The 23370-nt window shown below is 44.8% G+C and overlaps 1 protein-coding gene across 2 annotated transcripts in view; it reads right to left on the bottom strand.

Annotated features, from left to right (window-relative positions):
* The window catches only part of tab2 (TGF-beta activated kinase 1 (MAP3K7) binding protein 2), a 51530-nt gene that overhangs the window by 9942 nt on the left and 18218 nt on the right, over positions 1 to 23370 (bottom strand). The window contains exons 2-3 of one of the 2 annotated variants that reach the window (XM_059356247.1): positions 6149 to 6336; positions 3381 to 5058 (exon numbers count right to left, since the gene is read on the bottom strand). In XM_059356247.1, coding sequence (XP_059212230.1) covers positions 3381 to 5058; positions 6149 to 6250 — 1780 coding nt within the window. In that variant the 5' untranslated portion in view covers positions 6251 to 6336. Of the gene's footprint in view, positions 1 to 3380; positions 5059 to 6148; positions 6340 to 23370 lie in introns of both variants that reach the window. The other variant, XM_059356246.1, reaches the window with a different exon arrangement.

Raw genomic sequence — 23370 nt, forward strand, 5'->3', positions numbered from 1 at the left:
CAGCCAGCTGTGAAGCCCCTCTTGGTGCTAGTCACCATGCAGCAGCCAGCTGTGAAGCCCCTCTTGGTGCTAGTCACCATGCAGCAGCCAGCTGTGAAGCCCCTCTCAGTGCTAGTCACCATGCAGCAGCCAGCTGTGAAGCCCCTCTCAGTGCTAGTCACCATGCAGCAGCCAGCTGTGAAGCCCCTCTTGGTGCTAGTCACCATGCAGCAGCCAGCTGTGAAGCCCCTCTTGGTGCTAGTCACCATGCAGCAGCCAGCTGTGAAGCCCCTCTCAGTGCTAGTCACCATGCAGCAGCCAGCTGTGAAGCCCCTCTGGTGCTAGTCACCATGCAGCAGCCAGCTGTGAAGCCCCTCTGGTGCTAGTCACCATGCAGCAGCCAGCTGTGAAGCCCCTCTCAGTGCTAGTCACCATGCAGCAGCCAGCTGTGAAGCCCCTCTGGTGCTAGTCACCATGCAGCAGCCAGCTGTGAAGCCCCTCTTGGTGCTAGTCACCATGCAGCAGCCAGCTGTGAAGCCCCTCTTGGTGCTAGTCACCATGCAGCAGCCAGCTGTGAAGCCCCTCTCAGTGCTAGTCACCATGCAGCAGCCAGCTGTGAAGCCCCTCTTGGTGCTAGTCACCATGCAGCAGCCAGCTGTGAAGCCCCTCTTGGTGCTAGTCACCATGCAGCAGCCAGCTGTGAAGCCCCTCTCAGTGCTAGTCACCATGCAGCAGCCAGCTGTGAAGCCCCTCATGGTGCTAGTCACCATGCAGCAGCCAGCTGTGAAGCCCCTCTTGGTGCTAGTCACCATGCAGCAGCCAGCTGTGAAGCCCCTCTTGGTGCTAGTCACCATGCAGCAGCCAGCTGTGAAGCCCCTCTTGGTGCTAGTCACCATGCAGCAGCCAGCTGTGAAGCCCCTCTCAGTGCTAGTCACCATGCAGCAGCCAGCTGTGAAGCCCCTCTTGGTGCTAGTCACCATGCAGCAGCCAGCTGTGAAGCCCCTCTCAGTGCTAGTCACCATGCAGCAGCCAGCTGTGAAGCCCCTCATGGTGCTAGTCACCATGCAGCAGCCAGCTGTGAAGCCCCTCATGGTGCTAGTCACCATGCAGCAGCCAGCTGTGAAGCCCCTCTCAGTGCTAGTCACCATGCAGCAGCCAGCTGTGAAGCCCCTCTTGGTGCTAGTCACCATGCAGCAGCCAGCTGTGAAGCCCCTCTCAGTGCTAGTCACCATGCAGCAGCCAGCTGTGAAGCCCCTCTGGTGCTAGTCACCATGCAGCAGCCAGCTGTGAAGCCCCTCTTGGTGCTAGTCACCATGCAGCAGCCAGCTGTGAAGCCCCTCTTGGTGCTAGTCACCATGCAGCAGCCAGCTGTGAAGCCCCTCTCAGTGCTAGTCACCATGCAGCAGCCAGCTGTGAAGCCCCTCTTGGTGCTAGTCACCATGCAGCAGCCAGCTGTGAAGCCCCTCTTGGTGCTAGTCACCATGCAGCAGCCAGCTGTGAAGCCCCTCTGGTGCTAGTCACCATGCAGCAGCCAGCTGTGAAGCCCCTCTCAGTGCTAGTCACCATGCAGCAGCCAGCTGTGAAGCCCCTCATGGTGCTAGTCACCATGCAGCAGCCAGCTGGGAAGCCCCTCTGGTGCTAGTCACCATGCAGCAGCCAGCTGTGAAGCCCCTCTTGGTGCTAGTCACCATGCAGCAGCCAGCTGTGAAGCCCCTCTCAGTGCTAGTCACCATGCAGCAGCCAGCTGTGAAGCCCCTCTGGTGCTAGTCACCATGCAGCAGCCAGCTGTGAAGCCCCTCTTGGTGCTAGTCACCATGCAGCAGCCAGCTGTGAAGCCCCTCTCAGTGCTAGTCACCATGCAGCAGCCAGCTGTGAAGCCCCTCTTGGTGCTAGTCACCATGCAGCAGCCAGTGACTCACACGTTATACAGTCAAAAGCCCAAAAAAGGAAACAGCGCAGCGCTCTGACACATTTGACTCACACTACAGAATCCAGCAGATCAGATCAGGGTCGTCAGAGCAAACAGCGTTTAGTGAGGAAGACTCTCGAGTCATCACAATGAGAGTCACCTTTATCTAGTGTAGAGTCTAGAGTCTTTTATCTACTCATGGAGACGACAGAGTCGTGTTTCTACACCGACTAACATTAATGACAGCAAGGATACACACTCTGGCTCAGAAACAGATTACAGTCAATGTTATGGAAAGAGACGTTTTAAATCACAGTATACTTTACAGTAAAATGACTTTCTTGGCAGGAAGCGATGGAAAAAGCATTTAGACTCAGTGCTGTTAGCAAGAAACCTGCAGAGTAGATCCCTCATAGTTCAGATGGTCTAAAAACTCTTTCTGCCTCGTCACTGAGCACTAAACAACCAATAAACTGAAGCAAACAGCTCAACAAGACATCAGAGTTCACAATGGAAACCACTTCTGGACGTTTCTGTCTGTTTGTTCCCAGTTGATGTGAGACAACAGCTTTAAAAAACGGGTCAACAATGCTTTGCAATGATAACTACAATAAATATTGTATAAAGAGTTTTAAAGGGTTTGTAATGAGTTTATTTATAAGAAACTATTGATTATGAACTAATAGAAACTTAAACCTCTCCGGGATATTTTTTTAAGTATATTCCTCTGTCAAATTTCTTATCTATATTTCAAAAGACTCTTCTCTATTCTACTATAGGAAGAACATATTGCTGGAGTGGATGGACTGTAAACCCCGACAATAATTATATTATTATTATTATAGCTGGATGGCATAAAGTTATTTTGATATGTTACCCATGGAATATTTAACATATCGGTCCAGATGTGACTGAAGCTTTCTATAGAATCTGGTCCATTCCTGACTGATACTGGTACCAGACTAACTGCTGGACCATCAGTGAGATAATAAGATGCTTCTGTGTAATAATATATAATAATAATAATAATATATTGTCTCTAGTGGGACTCCCCCACTTCTCTCCATGTATCATATATGATCTCTCTTTTTTAATGTATGCATGTTATGGCCTCCTCCCTGTGGTTCTTGTTGTTATGGTTGTTTTTGTCTAAGAAAGCTCTGTTTGTTCGTTTTTGGGGCTGTCTGTGCTGCTTTGAGTAATGTATTATTATTATTATTATATTATTATTAATGTGGCTATTCATAATGACATGCTGTATATATAATAATAGAATAATAATAATAATATTAGACTGTATATATGCGAAGGAGCAGAAACTGTACAGCTTTATTTTTTTTTAATACATGACATAACCTTCCATCCATGTTTCTCCAGCCGATTGCTTTATATTTGTATTTATTTTTCTGTTGTTGTTTTTGTTATATGAAAAGCTCAATAAAGATGAAACATAGTTTCTTATAGTAAATAGTATTCTTAGAGCTTTGCTCACCTTGAGTGTACGCTGCGTCGTCGGAGCCCATGCTGAGCCTGCGCGGCTCGCTGGGCCTCTCGCGTAGCGGGGACAGCGGGTCCGAGAGGTGGAGCGGGTCCGGCTCCACGAAGTGGTGCTCCGACGGGAGGCTGAGGAGGTTGTTGGGCTCAAACGTAGGGGACACGACTCCAGGGGACACAGCTGGAGGCTTGTTGGGGGACACGGTGATTTTAAAAGTGTACTTGGTGTTGGGCTGAGTCACCACCACGCGGGGGGAGGAAGTCGTGCCTCCTCCTCCTAAGGAGGCGCGGGACTTAGGAGGGTGGTGGTGGATGTAGGCGGGGCCCATGCTCACCTGGCCCCCCATGTTCCTGGCCCCCGAGGGCCCCTGCAGGGGAGGGTTGGCTGAGATGTAGACTGTGGGAGGGTTCCTGCCACCACTGTCGTCACCGGAGGCGTTGGCAGAAATGTAAAACTTGGGTTGGGAGCGGGAGCCGGCCGGCACCACCGCCTCCTCGCAGGAGGTGCTAGCAGCAGAAGGCGGGCTGGGGGAGATGTAAACAGTGGGCTGGCTGCGGCTCAGACCGGGGCCTCCGATGGAGAGAGGGGTGGTGGGAACAGTAGCCACCCCGGTGGAAGAGGAGGAGGAGGAAGGGCAGGAGGAGGAGGTGGAGGAGGAGCGCGGCCCGCTGCTCGTACGCAGGAGGGCGGTCGTGGTTGTGGAGTTGCTCCTCTGAGGAGATTCAAGTTTGATCTCGATCTGATTCTTCCGGGGGCCCGTGGAGATGTTCTGGATGTTGTACTGGCTGATGGTAGACAGGGAGGTGGGCATGACGGAGGAGGTGGAGGAGGAGGAGCAGGAGGAGACGCCAGAGGAGGAGGCCTGGCTCCCAGTGGGGAGGATGGAGGGCGCCTGGGGGTTGGTGGGGGAGCTGATGGGCATGTAGACGTGGGAGGTCTGGTGGCCCTGGGCCTGGTGCTGTGAGGTATGTGAGGAGGCGTGCTGAGGGCCGGACCAGGAGCCGGACAGGGAGGAGGGGTGGGAGATCTGGTAGATCTGCTGCTGGGGCTGGGAGGTGGGGCTGTACTGGGCCCGGCCCCCCTGCTGCTGGTTCTGCCGGCTGGTACCAGACTGGCTGACGTAGGGCCGGATGTAGATGGAGTTGCCCTGGGGGCTGCCGAGGCCCGACTGGGGCCCGCCGTGGATGTGCAGGGACGTGGGCGTGTTGCGCCCCGTCTGGATGTTGGGCGCCAGCGTCACGGTGATGGGGTTGAAGCGCGGCGCCGGCTGGCCCATGCTGGACCCTTTGACCCCCAGCGGGTACAGGCCCAGGTGCTGGGGGGGCTGCGGTTTGCGTGTGGGCTCCATCACACCGAACACATTGATGCTGGAGGGCCCCTGCACCGGGGCCGACTGGGGCTCCTGCTGGAAGAAGTCAGGGTTGGGGGCCTGGCTGGTCTGGAGGGGCCCGTCGCTCAGGCTGTGGGCCAGAGTCCGGCTGCCGTTCATTCTCAGGCCGTCCCGAACCGGGGACACATGCACATTGTGAGACTGCAGGCCCAGGTTCAGCTGGGTCATGTGATTGTGGAGCCTGAAGCTGTCGTCAGTAAAGCTGAGGTTTCCTTCTTCACTGTACAGGTAACCCGGACTCACCTGGGACAGGTATTCACAGCAGGCGTCGAGATTATTGTTGTTCTGAGGAGAAGAGAGACAGGAGATAAACTTACTCTTCAATATCAATCAATTAAGTCACATGACAAACCTGAACATGTTAATGTTGCGATTAAAGATTGTGACCATGATAATAATATTCTATTAACTATGTGATGGTTTCTAAACACGCTCCTAATTATTTATCAACTAAAAAAGGTGTGTCTAAAAACAAGATAAAAACACTAAATCTAGTTAAAACTAGCAAACCCACTCTAGAAACTAATTAAAACTAACTGAATTTGAAAAGAAAAAATCACAACGAAATTAAAACTAAAACTAATGAAAAATCAAAAACCATTATAACCTTGTTAAGTCTCCTCTTTACAGACAGACCTATTTTATGCTAACATCATGCAGTTTGAAGCAAAAAACAAACAAACCCACATTTGTTCTCATGCATTAAACAACTAAATGTGTTATTTGCGCCTATTGTATTTAAATATTTCTACATAATTGGATCAAATAACCCAATCTTATTTATGTGTGATCATATTTGTCCCCATAATATCCTTAATAGTCATTGTATTGAGACCTCTAGGATAATCAGCATCGTGTAACTTTACAGCCACAAAGTTCAGACCTCCAGCATTCAGAGGATGATGCTTGGTGTGTCTAAAAAAACAAGATAAAAACAGTAAATCTGAGGGAAATGATCTTGCTGCATGGACAGATAATTTACCTTGACAAGATTTATTAAATTAAAATCTAATAAAGTTAAATCTCGAAATAAGCATGTTGAACTAACTAAAGTATTTTTTTTTATCTTGGTAAGAACCAAATAATCATCAGGTCACTCTGCTCGGGCCAGTTCATCACTGCTGGCAGCTTTAATTTATCTGGTTTTAAGAGTTAATTTCTTATTATAAGTGTTCAACATGCTTATTTCTAGATTTAATAATCTTAATTTAAGACATCTTGTCAAGGTAAATTATCTGTCCATGCAGCAAGATCATTTCCCTCAGATTTACTGTTTGATCTGGTTTTTAGACAATCCTTTTTTGCAGTGTGGCTATTATTGATGCATATCATTCAGACACACGATGGCAGAAACCAGATGTTTGTGGTGTCCCACCTGCAGAACACACTGGGAGACAACACCTTCTGGGACTTCAGGGAACTTCTGGCGCAGGTCATGCAAAACCTGAGTGTCAATCTGGTGGCTTCCCTGGGCCATTCGTATGTTGCCGGGTCAGGACTGCTGGTTCTGTTCAGCGCTCTGCGGCGTCAGTCTCGGCAGCTCACCGCCTTCATCTTAAACATCTTCTACAGTCAGACAGAAGAAAAGAGAAAACAGCTGATGAGAACGTGCTTTCAACAGAAACAACACAAACAGAATCCGTCTTTCTCTCATCACACTCAGAAGGGAGTCTGCATAGAGTCCTATGAGCTGGAGAAGGATGGGTTCTGTCGTTATTCAATAAAACAGTCAGCGTGTCCAAGTAGAAAGAGCCAACGCGGTCTATGCAAGTCAACTCATCAAGACATTCATCAGACGTTTGAGGTTGTCGTTTCATTATGCAGCCTGGGAGCTTCCAGATATAAACTTCACAGCTCGTCAATGAGAATAGATGGCATTCATTTCAGGAGGCAGCAGAGGAAACCACCTCCGAGTGAAAAAAACTGATCTTAACATCAACATTCACTTATTAAAAGAAGGGAGGCGGACAGTAGACCGGTCTGGAGGAAAATCTTTTCATAAAGATCTGTTGAGCTCAAAGTAAAGCAGCTCTGCAGAACAGTTGATTCCTGAGAATCTCTGCTTTATTTCTGATACGCTGCACAAAAACAAGCTGCAGGGCTATAAACCGTCTCACACGTTTCTCCTAAATGGCAAACTGCAAACTTCCTGCACACACTGAGCAACTCACTAATAGATCTGGAGTTCAAGTCAGTACACAATGAGGCGATCTGTGTTTTCCTCAGTGCTCTGGATCCACAGAGCCAGGACAGATTACTGCTTTATGTTGCTGCAGCTTCTGAACAAACACTGCTGCTGCACATATAATAGTTAGAATAGTTGTTGGATGTTTCATTAGTTTTAATTTTGTTGTGAATTTTTGTTTTCAGATTCAGTTAGTTTTAATGAGTTTTTAGAGTGAGTCTGCTAATTTTTGTTTAGTTTTTATTTTCTGAAAATGCTTAGTTTAGTTTTCATTAGTTTCACTGTTTGCTATGTTTTGGGTGTGAGATTCAAAGATGTCATAATAAATTTGTAGTGTTTCATCCCAGTCTCAGTAAACATATTAACATGTGTTCCTGCATGTTCACTAACCAGCAGATATTTAGTTGGAGCTAAAGAAATATATTTCATATCAACCAGAAAGCATTATGAAGTGTTTCCCTACATGTATTCTGCAGCCGCTGCAAAAAAATGTGATTTGTAATCTGATGGTTGAATTGAAGACTTTCACAGTGAAAGCACAACATCCAAAGTTTACAGAGTTTTGTGCCGGCGACACTTTTACCATAATAACTGATAATAACTGAGCGGTTTACACTATCGGGAAAATGTTTTCTGAAAACTGAGAAGTTGCTCTTTACAGCCAACATGGTTCATTACGGTAATTTCTCCCTGAAGCCCACAAAGCAGGAATACATTTTAAAAAGTTGACAAAGACGAAAACTAAGGACATTTTCACTATAATTTTAGTTTTTTTAATTTCAACCACACAATACAGTTTCAGTTAATTATGAATTTTTAAAAAACAATATTTTTATTTTTTATTTCAGTAAACGAAAATGTTTTTTCAATTCTAGTTTTCGTAATTTCGTTAATTTTCGTTAACTAAATAATAACCTTGCTGCACACTAGGAAAAGACTTAAATTAGGCCAGAAATGGAAACATTCAAAGCGACTTTAATTATATTAATTATACCAAACTGCTCGATTGAACTATACAAATTCCACAGTAGTTCAACAGAATAAGAAAGCAGAAAAACAATGAGAAAACATTTCCCTTTTCTAGTTCTACAAAAATTCCTGTTATGTGTTTTTTCAAAGCAAGAAGGAGAATTAGACGACATTAGTTTTAGAGGTGTACCTAATAAACTGGCAGAGGGAATGTATGTTTGGTGTAATGGTAGCTGGTGAGAAGAACGAGAGGCTGGTAGGTGTTCAGCCAGTTTCCTCTCCACATTCTACACACAAGCTGTACTTACACCTGGGACGTTGCCAAGGCAACCGCACGGTTTTACTACCAGCCACTGTGCAGCTTCACTGCAGCAGCCAAGCCTTGCTCAACACACAAAGGTTTTAAAACAGCTAGTTCATGGGTTTAATCTGGCATAGCCACATTACCCTGTTCCCATAAAGGACTAGAGATTCAGACAGAAGGTGACACTGAACAGGACGTCATGAGAACTTGAAGTGTACGTGCATGACAGCCATGTTTTGTGTTCTCCCACACTTTTCTTCTAACCGCACGCTTTCGAAACATCTTCCTGTGGGAGGATCAGATCTGCCATTCAAAACATTGTGACACATGAAGCACACCCTGTTCTGGTGAGGAGTGATCAATGCAGAGTGATACAGAGTCGAGAAGCAACAGAGAAGCATTGACAACCATTAAACACATCAGAGAAAGTGAACTTTGAAGACTGACACAACCCAAAACATTATTTACACTTTACACTTATTTAATGATGAGGAAAAGTCAAGAGAGTTCTTCAGATCTCACTCTCCTCATTCCTCTCATTTCTGAGCAGCTGTGCTTCACTCTTATCTCAGCTATGAGGATGTGTAATGCCATAACTGAAAAGTTGTAAATTGGTTTTGTAAACGTCTGTATATATAAGATAACAGAGGGCCATTTGGCTACCGTCAACCGTAGGAGCCTATCAGAGAGATGGAGGCTTCTGATTGGACGGAGCTTAACCCTTTGATGCACAACCTTATATCTTTGCAATAAATTAATTTCATCATTCAGGATTCCAGGTTTTCCTCAAATATCTTGCTTTGATCATCATACATCCTAATTTTTAGTTTTCATTTCTTACTTTTTGATTAAAAACCCTTTTTTGATCACTACGCTCCTAATGCACAAGGTGATTTCTGACCCATGTTGGTCATTAGAAGGTGTTTATATGTTGTCACCAATTCAAAACCTGACAAAAAAGACACAAATATTAACGATCCTATTTTGTTAAATTGGTGTTTTTCCAATGGAAATTATTATTTGGTGGCTCTAATAAGTCTCAAATGTTAAAATATATGATTTTGTAATGTAATCTGGTGGTTCTAACAACTCTTTTAAAGTTAAACCTTCAAAATAAGACAAACATAGTTACACATATACTCACATTGTTCATTTAGTGGATCACTTTTTGTATCACTACTCTTCTAATGCACAAGGTTAACTTACTGTTAGTGTGTGTTACCAAAGTTGTCAGCTAGTTTTTGTATCATAAGAAATCTGTAACACAGTGGAAGCTACTCTCATCTAGAAAAAGCAATGTTTTCATTATTTTTTTCAAAATGTTATCAATCGCCTGATGGGGCAAGTGAGTTGCTAAACTCACTAGAGCAATGTGGCCTTTTACTTGCCCCAGGCAACACTGTTGCTCTGAAACAGAGAAGCATTTTACACTCTTTTTTCTTTGTTATCAAAGCCCAGGAGAAAGAGAGAGCTCATCAACATCTGGGTCTGGGCCAGTCACTGTCTCAATACAAGGATATCATAGTGTTGCAATTGTGCCACCACACTGTGTCAAGACCAGAACACAGCATGAGAGCCAGAGAACAGTTTTCATATCTCAGGTTACATGTTTAGAGCCTCCAGGAAAGCTCTTTCTCCTCCGGCAGATTAAATACAGAAAGTGATTTCACTTCAAACGCCGCTTCTAAAACTAATACATGATCAGTTTACGTCTACCTGTTTAAATTACAGGCAGAGAGGAGACATGGCTGCTCAGGCTGAGAACAACAGGCAGCATTCAGGATCATTCAGCAGAATGAGCAGCTCCACCATTGTGGGAAAGGAAATTCACAACTTGGCGGCTGACCCAGATACAGGTCAACAGTGTGGTTAGATTGTTTCCTGGCTTCAAAAACAAAAAGGTCCACACCTCTTCACTGTACGCAACTACAGGCCTGCAGCCGGCCATGTGTGGGGGGGCAGATCAGTCCTTGGTGTCCCTGGAGGAGCTGGTGGAGCTGGTGGAACAGCCTGAGGCCAGCATTAGTCCTTGGTGTCCCTGGAGGAGCTGGAGGAGCTGGTGGAACAGCCTGAGGTGGAACAGCCTGAGGTGGAACAGCCTGAGGTGGAACAGCCTGAGGCAGCGTTGGTGGAACAGCCTGAGGCAGCGTTGGTGGAACAGCCTGAGGCAGCGTTGGTGGAACAGCCTGAGGCAGCGTTGGTCCTTGGTGTCCCTGGAGGAGCTGGTGGAGCTGGTGGAACAGCCTGAGGTGGAACAGCCTGAGGTAGCACTGGTGGAACAGCCTGAGGTGGAACAGCCTGAGGTGGAACAGCCTGAGGCAGCGTTGGTGGAACAGCCTGAGGTGGAACAGCCTGAGGTGGAACAGCCTGAGGCAGCGCTGGTGGAACAGCCTGAGGTGGAACAGCCTGAGGCAGCGCTGGTGGAACAGCCTGAGGTGGAACAGCCTGAGGTGGAACAGCCTGAGGCAGCGCTGGTGGAACAGCCTGAGGCAGCGCTGGTGGAACAGCCTGAGGCAGCGCTGGTGGAACAGCCTGAGGTGGAACAGCCTGAGGCAGCGCTGGTGGAACAGCCTGAGGTGGAACAGCCTGAGGCAGCGCTGGTGGAACAGCCTGAGGTGGAACAGCCTGAGGCAGCGCTGGTGGAACAGCCTGAGGTGGAACAGCCTGAGGTGGAACAGCCTGAGGCAGCGTTGGTGGAACAGCCTGAGGCAGCGTTGGTGGAACAGCCTGAGGCAGCGCTGGTGGAACAGCCTGAGGCAGCGTTGGTGGAACAGCCTGAGGCAGCGCTGGCTGCCAGCACAGATAGACACAAAGCTTCTATTGCTGGAGTTATTCAGCGAGCCAGAGCATTGACCCACAGGCCCACTCTCTGCTGCTAGTAGCAGACCTGCCATGCTGCATCAATGGGCTCATTCACTCTTCAAGAGCGAACGCACCTAACAAACGTCCAAATCAATTAAAGCCTAAATAAAATGTATAAATAATCCAGGAGCCATTGGCAGAAATATCAGCGCAGCACCTGGCTAGTGGCCACTGAGATAGCCCACAACGCTAGCTGCTGTAAACAAAGAGGCTACACATTACTGAGGACAAATCACACAACTAAATGTCATGCATTCTCCTTTCAGCCTGCAAAGACTAGACCAGGGATGGCAACTGGAGGCCCGGGGGCCGCATACGGCCCGCAACTTCACTTGAAGTGGCCCTCAGTACAACTACATGCATTTGAGCATGAAATCTTAAAAATACAGTGTAAAAATGCACAAAATTACTTCTTGCAATTAATGTTGGTCTGCTGTTCTTGCACTGGAAATAAATAAATCAGAGTCAGTGGTTATTTTTTATTTGCTTCAAACCTTTTGTATTCCTATTTATACTGTTAAACATGCATTTGAGCATGGAAAATTATAAGTTACTGCACTGTAAACATATTTAAAATGTCAGTTTCATCATATCTGGTTCAGTGCTGCTCCTATATGTGGCCCTGTGGCCCCCTGCAGCATTTAAGCTGCCCATCTCTGGACTAGATGCTCTGATTGGGATTGTGAGGGATAGTAGTGATCTCTTCAAACCAAATCTTCCAACGAATTTGCAGAAATGGTCATAATATGATGAAGGCTGAATACAGTGGAAACAGTGAGATTCCCATCTGACCTTCAATCAGAAACATCCTCTGCAGCTTTAAGGAGCAGCAGCGCTGCATGGAATGTCTAACTGTCTTGGTCCAGCAGAATTTAAACAAATAAAGGGACTAATTGGCAGTGGATGATGTTGAGGGGTGCTGGCAGGCGGCCCAGTCTCCCAGAGAAGCAACAGACAGACTCACTGGTGAGAGTTTAGTGCACACACACATTCAAAATAATGCTGCTGAACAACATACAGACCATACAAACTGCTTCAAGTACTCAAAGGACTAATATCCAGTTACTGGCATGACTCTCACACAAAGATAATATCCTGAGTCAGTTACACAACTGAAGAAAGACTGGCAGAAATAGATAATCAGTCAATTCCAAATGTCAAACATGTATTTATCACATGTATCCTAGAATGCATGAACAATGCAAAATCAATCTAAGCCACAGTGCAAAAAAGGTGTTTAGTCTAAAAACCAGATCAAACAGTAAATCTGAGGGAAATGATCTTTAACATGGACAGATAATTTACCATGACAAGATTTCTTAGATTAAGATTATTAAATCTAGAAATAAGCATGTTGAACACTTAAAATAAGGAATTAACTCTTAAAACAAGATAAATGATCTAACACTTCTAAATCTAAAGTATTTTTTTTATCTCGGTAAGAACCAAATAATCATCAGGTCACTCTGCTCGGGCCAGTTCATCACTGCTGGCAGCTTTACTTTATCTGGTTTTAAGAGTTAATTCCTTATTTTAAGTGTTCAACATGCTTATTTCTAGATTTAATAATCTTAATTTAATAAATCTTGTCAAGGTAAATTATCTGTCCATGCTGCAAGATCATTTCCCTCAGATTTACTGTTTGATCTGGTTTTTAGACTAAACACCTTTTTTTGCAGTGCAACTACATGTTGACTGTTGAGATTTGTTGGACTATATAATGTTGAAAGATTAGTTGCTGGGCTAATAATAATGTAATGTAATTAATAATAATAATTAATAATGTAGATGCTATCAGCTGTGCAGTCCCACAGAGGGGCTGCTACTCTACCTCCTACCATGCTTTCCTGCAAAACTACTCTATACACTCCTTGTTCTTAAAGAATGCAACTTGATTCATACATTTTTTTTACATTTCATTTTGATTTAAAGACCACAGAACCACAGGCATACCTGCCTCCCACAGAGCAGAGGAACACACAGGCTCGCATGGAAACTTTACAGAGGAGACTAGTCTTAACAGGAGAGCTTTTCAAGTCATCACAATAGCTATGAGCCACTGAATCAAAGTGATTTCACACCATATTAATGTCCAACTAAAATAAACTAAAGATAAAATGCAGTTGTGTCATCAATGGAAACTTGAAACAGTTGTGCATCTTAAAACATCCTATAACTTCATCTGGAAAGGTCAGGCCAAGCCGAGTGTAAATTACCAGTTTATGTGCTCACAATGAAAATATCACAGAGAAAAATATTATATTTTCTTTAAACAATTCAAATGTATTACAATAATGACAATGCTAGCAGGCAACCCATTTACTGTCAGTATGCTAGGCTTCACATGAGCCCAACAAATGAAGCCAGAACAGAAACAAACCACACTTTATGTGCAGAACCCAAATTACACTCAACTGTGCCATGAGGCCATGAAGCCATGAAGCCATGAAGCCATGAGGCCATGAAGCCATGAGGCCATGAGGCCATGAGGCCATGAGGCCATGAAGCCATGAAGCCATGAGGCCATGAGGCCATGAAGCCATGAGGCCATGAGGCCATGAGGCCATGAAACCATGAGGCCATGAAGACATGAGGCCATGAAGCCATGAGGCCATGAAGCCATGAGGCCATGAGGCCATGAGGCCATGAAGCCATGAGGCCATGAGGCCATGAGGCCATGAAACCATGAGGCCATGAAACCATGAGGCCATGAGGCCATGAAGACATGAGGCCATGAGGCCATGAAGCCATGAAGCCATGAGGCCATGAGGCCATGAGGCCATGAAACCATGAGGCCATGAGGCCATGAAGCCATGAAGCCATGAGGCCATGAAGCCATGAGGCCATGAGGCCATGAGGCCATGAAGCCATGAAGCCATGAAGCCATGAGGCCATGAGGCCATGAAGCCATGAGGCCATGAAGCCATGAAGCCATGAAGACATGAGGCCATGAAGCCATGAAGCCATGAAGCCATGAAGCCATGAGGCCATGAGGCCATGAGGCCATGAAGCCATGAGGCCATGAAGCCATGAGGCCATGAAGCCATGAAGACATGAGGCCATGAGGCCATGAGGCCATGAAGCCATGAGGCCATGAGGCCATGAGGCCATGAAACCATGAGGCCATGAAACCATGAGGCCATGAGGCCATGAAGACATGAGGCCATGAGGCCATGAAGCCATGAAGCCATGAGGCCATGAGGCCATGAGGCCATGAAACCATGAGGCCATGAAACCATGAGGCCATGAGGCCATGAGGCCATGAGGCCATGAGGCCATGAAGCCATGAAGCCATGAAGCCATGAGGCCATGAGGCCATGAGGCCATGAAGCCATGAAGCCATGAGGCCATGAGGCCATGAAGCCATGAAGCCATGAGGCCATGAAGCCATGAGGCCATGAGGCCATGAAACCATGAGGCCATGAAACCATGAAGACATGAAGACATGAAGCCACGAAGCCATGAAACCATGAGGCCACGAAACCATGAGGCCATGAAACCATGAGGCCATGAGGCCATGAAACCATGAAGACATGAAGCCACGAAGCCATGAAACCATGAAACCATGAGGCCATGAAACCATGAGGCCATGAGGCCATGAAGCCATGAAGCCATGAGGCCATGAGGCCATGAAGCCATGAAGCCATGAGGCCATGAGGCCATGAAGCCATGAGGCCATGAAACCATGAAACCATGAGGCCATGAAACCATGAAGACATGAAGACATGAAGCCACGAAGCCATGAAACCATGAGGCCATGAAGCCATGAGGCCATGAAACCATGAGGCCATGAGGCCATGAAGCCATGAGGCCATGAAACCATGAAACCATGAGGCCATGAAACCATGAAACCATGAGGCCATGAAACCATGAAACCATGAGGCCATGAAACCATGAAGACATGAAGCCATGAGGCCATGAAGCCATGAAGACATGAAGCCATGAAGACATGAAGACATGAAGCCATGAAGACATGAAGACATGAAGCCATGAAGACATGAAGCCATGAAGCCATGAGGCCATGAGGCCATGAAGCCATGAAGCCATGAAGCCATGAGGCCATGAAGCCATGAAGACATGAAGCCATGAGGCCATGAGGCCATGAGGCCATGAAGCCATGAGGCCATGAAGCCATGAAGACATGAAGCCATGAAGCCATGAGGCCATGAAGACATGAAGACATGAAGCCACGAAGCCATGAAACCATGAGGCCATGAAGCCATGAGGCCATGAAACCATGAGGCCATGAGGCCATGAAACCATGAAACCATGAGGCCATGAAACCATGAAACCATGAGGCCATGAAACCATGAAGACATGAAGCCATGAGGCCATGAAGACATGAAGCCATGAAGACATGAAGACATGAAGCCATGAAGACATGAAGACATGAAGCCATGAAGACATGAAGCCATGAAGCCATGAAGCCATGAAGCCATGAAGCCATGAAGCCATGAGGCCATGAGGCCATGAAGCCATGAGGCCATGAAGCCATGAAGACATGAAGCCATGAAGCCATGAGGCCATGAAGCCATGAAGCCATGAAGCCATGAAGCCATGAAGACATGAAGCCATGAAGCCATGAGGCCATGAAGCCATGAAGCCATGAAGCCATGAAGCCATGAGGCCATGAAGCCATGAAGACATGAAGCCATGAAGCCATGAGGCCATGAAGCCATGAAGCCATGAAGCCATGAGGCCATGAAGCCATGAGGCCATGAGGCCATGAAGACATGAAGCCATGAAGCCATGAGGCCATGAAGCCATGAAGCCATGAAGACATGAAGCCATGAAGCCATGAAGCCATGAAGCCATGAGGCCATGAAGCCATGAAGCCATGAAGCCATGAAGCCATGAGGCCATGAAGCCATGAAGCCATGAGGCCTCACAGAGCACAGAGCTGGATCAGACTGAGAGAAGCCGGCTCGGCTTTTAGTTGCCCGCTGCTGAAAACAGGGGTTTGTGTGCAAGTGTGTGTGTGTGTGTGTGTGTGTGTGTGTGTGTGAGGGGTGGTGGGGAGTGTGTGTGTGTGTGTGTGTGTGTGTGTGGGGTGGTGGGGAGTGTGTGTGTGTGTGTGTGTGTGTGTGGGGTGGTGGGGAGTGTGTGTGTGTGTGTGTGTGTGTGTGTGTGTGTGTGTGTGTGTGTGGGGTGGTGGGGAGTGTGTGTGTGTGTGTGTGTGTGTGTGTGTGTGTGTGTGTGAGGGGTGGTGGGGAGTGTGTGTGTGTGTGTGTGTGTGTGTGGGGTGGTGGGGAGTGTGTGTGTGTGTGTGTGTGTGTGTGTGTGTGTGTGTGTGTGTGTGTGTGAGGGGTGGTGGGGAGTGTGTGTGCAGGAAATCAAAAATTCTTCAGCACCGCAGCCTGCAGCTGGTGGTTTATTGGAAGCAGGCGAGGGCACCAGCTCCCCAGGTCCACCAACAACCCCAAGGCATTCTGGGAAACAGGAGGTCTGAGACATGGAGGAGTCTCTCTGAGCTCTGTGCTCTATGGTTACTCTATGGACTCCAGTCTAACGGTTTGTTTCCTCTAAACGCTGCTAGTCTGAGTGTAAAAAGTAGGAAGGAGAGTATTTTACAGCAGTAGGTAGGTGAAGCTGCTTTTCTGTGTGTGTGTGTGTGTGTGTGTGTGTGTGTGTGTGTGTGTGTGTGTGTGGACTCAGACACTAGTTGACTCCGCCCTCTTTCCTACGTCTTCCTCCTCCTCCTCCTCCTCCTCCTCCTCTTCAACAGGAGGCTGAGCTCATCCAGCAGCTTCTACAGTATAAATGTGTGTTTTCCCTGGTGGAGCCTTTCACCTGCAGTAACCTCCTCCATGTTTCTCATTCATCAACACAACAGGCTGATTAAAAGGAAAACTGATCATCTGAATATGTGGCCTCTCCCCCTACGGTCTGCTGTTTCTGTGGACTCTTTTAAAAATCACCTTAAGACCAGATATCTTCTAAGACTACCACCATGCATTGTAGATATTATTTTATAATTTGTATGTTTTCATTGTGTTTAAATTGTGTTTTAACTGTGTTTTAATTGTCTTAAGTTCCCCGATCTTTTTTCTTTCTTTTTATCTTCTGTAAAGAACTTTGTGATTTTATCTGTGAAAAGTGCTCTATAAATAAACTTTACTTACTTACAATGCTGCTGGCATTAAAGAGCCCAGGGTTACAAACACGATTTCACCTTCAGTCTCACTCTGTCACACAATAAGGTGACAGCAGCAGAGATGGTATTATGGTCAGAGTTTTTCTGGTTAAACTGAAGGAAGCAGTGTTGTAATTTAGTTTCTCCATTGAACTCAACAGAGGCAATCTGTGGCCATCTCTTAAACCATAAACAAAACTTCCTTCGTCTAGTTTTACTTAACAAAATGAAATAGTCCGAAAGGTCCCAAAGGTTTTTAAGCCAAAAATGATTAAGAATGATCTTACTAACTATTTTGAATGATTTTAACCAATGATGCATTTTTGCACTACTTTATTTATGATGTGGCATATTTCTTAAAACTTATTTATCCAGAGTAAGTCAACTAACCGTGTCCAAAGCTTTATCTGTGGCAACATCTGTCTATAGAATCAAACAATTTTTAAATGTTGCACGATGCATCCCTTCTACTTTATGTGGCATTTGACCTGCTATCTCCCCCTAAAAACCCCTGTCCCCTATACTGCTGATGCAGTTTAATGAATAGACTGAAAGAATTACTCTGGTATAACATAATACTGTAAAAAGGCCCAAACCTAATTCACTCCCTTTATTGTGGCAAACCTAATTTGTCATTTACTGCAATTAGAATTCATACTTCAAGTTGAATGGAAAACGCCAACAAGCAACATCTTAATTTCAATAACTACACCTTCAACAGGTCAAATACAGAAACGCATACTACAACACAGTGTTATTGAGTTAACACTAAATAAGTTAGTTAGTTGTTATTAGCTGTTATTTAGTTAACAGATCGCTCAGCGTTCAGGTCACAACATGAGCCACACGGACACAGTAAAGACAAAAGAACATTGCTCCATGGTTGATCACAGGAAGCTTGTTTTCTACCAGAGTGGTGCCAGCGAAGCCACAAAGCTGAGTGACACAGCAAACCGTCAGCAGATGCTCCGTTAAAAAGATCAGGAAGTAAATCTGTTCATGCCACATGCCACAATTATACATGGCATTATAATTCTGGATTTTTATTTCCTTAACAAGGTTTCATGAATCAGAAATTTTTATGCAACTCATGTTAGAGAATGTACGCTATAAAAATCACCAAGAGGATTTATTTATATTTTTTTTATTTCTTTAAAGACGGACTGGCTTGCAGAGGATGAGGCAGTGACCCAGCACCAAACATGCACAAAGCACCTCGACTGTTTGTCAAAATGAATCAACTATCTGCATGAAAAAGCACGACTTTAATCACATCCTACTGGTGACGTGATAGGAAATGACGTGGGCCAGTAGATTAGCGATATATCGCTTGTGAATGATTTGTACAACAAAAAAAAGATTATTCCTAAGAGTTGTTTATTTGGTAATGGACCTGCACTAACATGGCTCACACATCTACCACACTACAGCCTGCACTCATTCACCCGTTCACACATTCATACTGGGGCAGAGACCCTAACCAGTTTAAGCTGGGAAAGCATTACCACATTTCTACCATTAAAACCGGGGCGCTGTTGTGTTATTCTACCATTGAAGCCGGAAAAGCGGATACGTCGTTTTGTAGTATTTGTAATTTTTTCCACCTATGTTCGGTCTCTTGGCCAATGAAATGCATCAGAATACATGCGGGAGTGTCGCAATGCATCATGGGACTTTTCCAGAACTTTGAAATCATGGCGGAAGACGACTATAGCGGAGGGAGATCAGATATAACATATATAATACTTTTGGAATTTCATTTCTATCTGCTACAGAGGCTGAAAAAACTATTATTTAGTAGGCGTTGAGACTTCTGTTGACCACTGAAGCTGCCATGGTCGGGGATCGAACCACCAACCTTCCGATCTGTGGGTGACCGCTCTACCAACTGAGCCAAAGCCGCCCCTGAATGATTCTGTGAACGAATCTTTTGTATGAATCTTTTGAATGAACCGATTGTAGTGATTTAGTACACTGAAAAGAAAACGTTCCCACCTCTGCAGTAGGTGTTTTCAAGTGTTGCACCATATACATTTTACCAAGAGAAAAAAAAGAAGAAAAAAATCAGAATCCCATTTTTTTTCACAGTCTTCTAATAGGTATGAATGTAGCCAAAGGTGCAGCTGTTTAGTGAGATGTTTCTGAGCCCTCCTCCCTGCTTTACTCTCCTCAGGCATTATATGTCAGGACCACAGCCTGAGCTTAAAATAGAAACCTCAGTAACATGAAAAGCCTTATCCTAAACCACTAATCTTTTGTATGGTTTCTTCCAAGAAAATTTAATTTAAAAAAAGAGGGTGCGACCAATCTACAAAGCAAAAATTAGTAAGTGAAAAGAAAGACCAAGCATGTAAAAATGGCGGTCTCAGCAGGCACGACTCAGTGTTTTTCCTTACGCTGAGGAACATTAATGAGCTGACAAGCCCCAACACAGACTCTCATTGAGCAGGTGGAGTATAATCTATAAGTTAAACCTACATGATAGAGGGAAACTTTCCAGCCATAAAACATTCAGCAAAGCAGGAGCATTCACACCATGTGACCGTGTACATTACTTTCACACCTTATTGGGATAGCGTGCTTGGAAGGAGGCAACCACTTTACAAATTGTTGGCATTCATTGCAAGCAGTGCAGTATTCTTCCAAATACTGCCACAGGCCAAGAGGAGGGTGGAGATTTACCCAACCAATCCAAGCAGAGACAATGGGAGAAAAAAACACTAATGCAAACCTTTAAAATGGGTATAAAGCAGTTGGATGCATGTCTGAGCGCTTTTATATCTCAAAGGCAGCACAATGCAGCAGTAGGGCTCTGACCACACACTGCACAGTTATTGGCATTGTGCTCCATATATTGTTATTTATTATCCAATAATTTCAATTTGTTTGGAGAAAACTCTTCTTCCAAAACAAAACGCTGCAACATGCTGGATGCAAGATGTAGGATGCAGATGAGAGATTTTATTGGTGAGCACCAGGAAGAACCAGACAGATAAGCGTGTTTCCACTAGGGGGGAAAGTGTATAAATACTGTATAACAACAGGAGTACCTTTTTTTTTTTTTTTAAATCAAAGCTCCATAAAGTTCACATTTAAATAAGAAAATATCTTAAACAAAAGCCGCAGCTTGCCTGGGGGAAGGATCACAGTATCATATGCGATATGGTCTAATTCCATATCACATATAAAAATGTATCGATATATCTTTTATATCGATATATCGCCCAGCCTTACTGACACTGAGGTTTCTGGTAGACATTTCATTATGTATCATGCTGTACCGCAGGTTTTTTTAAAAACTGAATATGTTAATGATGAGATGTTAAGGATTCCAGAGGTATGGCATTAAAACATGTTACATCATCATAATTTCAAATTAAGAACGTCAGTGAAAGAAAATGGGCTTGTATCCAATTCTTGTTTGTTCCCAGCCCTGACTCAAGTTTTCAAGTGAGAAAAAGTGACCAGACATAAAGTGTTGTTAAGTTGAGTTTGTGGTAGGTGTGTTTGTTGACTCTGCCAGAGGTTTGGGCAGGTAGCCATCAATCTCTAAGGACTAGTGCTCTTTATGTGTTTGTGTTTAAGTTCCCACTCACCAGCTGTCCAGTAGTCATTATAAAGCCACAGAGGACGCCCAGAGAATACAGGAGGCACTTTAAGTTTTAGTCAGATACAAATGATCATTCGGTCAATGCAGGTTTGAAGGTCTGCCAAACAGGATTCAGAAACTTCTAAATCAAAATTACTTGAAACAGCCCACTCGTATGCAGGACTACAATTACAACTCTACAATGTCATTTAGCAGAAGCCTTTATCCAAAGCGACGTACGTTTGAAAGTGATTACAACACAAGCAAAGATGAAGTCAAGTAACAACACTAGAGTAAGAACCATGGGTTCAGTTAGAGTCCTGCTTTTAGGTTTGTTGAATATTATTTAGTTATCATTGTCATCTGTGTAGAAGCAACATTTGTGTTCAACTTCTACAAAGTCAACTTGCATTTCTAGTATTTTCAGTGGGGTGTGAAACAGGATAATAAAACAGCTTGTGTGATTTGTGTATAAAGGCGCAGCAGGCAGCTAGTGAAGGTTCTCTGTGGCTCATTGATGCTCCACTGTGGAGACGCTCCTGAATCAATCCACAACAACGAGTCATACCGTGACTCATGGACATGTGGCAGAGTGAACCTGCTGCTACTAAAAACAACTAAATACCAGCTGAGTTGTTAAGTGGAGGAGAGTGTTGAACAAGGAGCCCTGAACTACATTTACCAGGAACAAAACATTCAAAGCATGTTAAAGTTTACTAAAGTGAGAGCATGGACTCAACCACTGCTCATCTTATTAGATCACAGACACACCAATGAACTGAAGGAAAGCTAAGTTAAAGAAACTGATCTGATACCAGTTAGAGCTGCAGAGGGTAGAGAAAAAGGTTCAGAAACAGATCTGATAGAAACTCCTGGCGGAAAATCTAAGGCTGTTTGGCTTTACTGGCCAGCTGCGTGGCAGCAGATTCCTCCACTCCATGATTCACAATTACTGATTATTCAGTGTCAGAGCAGCAGCTCCAGCCTCTCACAGCATTCATGCACTGGGCTGTTTCAGAATCCATTGGGTTCTTTAGCTTCAAACCAATACAAACCAGGATCTGTAAAACTGGAGAAGATGTGAAGTTATCTTATTCAGTCGACTCTGTTGTGGTTATAATTCTGTCATATATCAATTCATCATATGCGCCTGTCAGGTTTAGGGGAAAAACATGCAGCGCATGACTGTTAAATATATCAAAAATATAATTTATGTCAACTCAAAATCACGAGTAACTTGTTGAGAACAGTGTGGAGGCTGAGTAATACCTGGTGTAGTAACACAAGCATCCATTTATGCTGCTTGTTCTTGAGATAACAACGCTGCATACAAAAAGTCATAAATACCAGACATAACTTCCATGTCAATCCCATTCCAGCCCCACCTTCAAGAGGAAGTCTCACACACACACACACACACACACACACACACACACACACACACACACACACACACACACACACACACACACACACACACACACACACACACACACACACACACACACACACACACACACACACACACACACACACACACACACACACACACACACACACACACACACACACACACACACACACCTCTCTTTGTGGTGCAACAATGTAGACATGCAAACAGAGCATGCCCTCTAAGATCACACCCAATATTTCCTGCAAACCGAAAGAGAGTTTCAGAGCATTCATAGTTTTTTTTTCCCCGCCTGCGTTCGTCTGAAAAAGACTGACTAACTTTTGTCCCAGAATAGATTACTGCAAACCTCGGGGTTTCACCATGATGCATTCACTGGATTCTTTGTACAACAATAGGTTACTTGCTATTAGGGCTGGGCGATATGGACCAAAAGTCATATTCCAATATATTTAGGCTGAATATCGATATACGATATATATCCCGATATTTTTATCCCAAAGTGAGAGCAAATGTTCAGTCGAATCCAAATATGACTCGTCGCAAGTAATTTTAATGAAACTGTTTATTTAAGTGAATATAAATACTGTATAACAACAGGAGTATCTTTTTAAAATCAAAAAGCACATTAAAAAAAAATCTTAAATAAAAAACGCAGCTGGCCTGAAGCAAGGTTCACAGTGCAAAAATATATGCGACATGGTCTAAATCCATGTCACATTTAAAAATATATCGATATATGGTTGCTAACGTTATCTTGAACTATGGGTTGGATAAAACAAGACATTTGATAATATATAACATTGTTTTCCAATGTTATGTAAATGATTGATAGACAGCTAATTGATTAATCTAGAAAATATTCAGATGATTAATAAAACTATAACAATAATGCTTGGATGCAACCCTAATATCGTCAGCAGCTGACCATAAACAAAGCAGCATGGCTAATTATGCACAGCGTCTCCGCTGATCATAAACATAGCAATCATAAACACTACCGGTGCTGAGTGAACACCTCCTGTAGCAGCAGCACATACACACTGTACTGCTACACAGCTAACTGTTAGCGTCCAGTCTGCTAATTGCTAATAGTCTAAGGGGTCAACATCCCCTCCGGCTCCAGCTGCAGCTGGGAGAGACT

Source organism: Centropristis striata, chromosome 18 (genome assembly GCF_030273125.1).
Source record: "Centropristis striata isolate RG_2023a ecotype Rhode Island chromosome 18, C.striata_1.0, whole genome shotgun sequence".
Lineage (NCBI taxonomy): Eukaryota > Metazoa > Chordata > Actinopteri > Perciformes > Serranidae > Centropristis > Centropristis striata.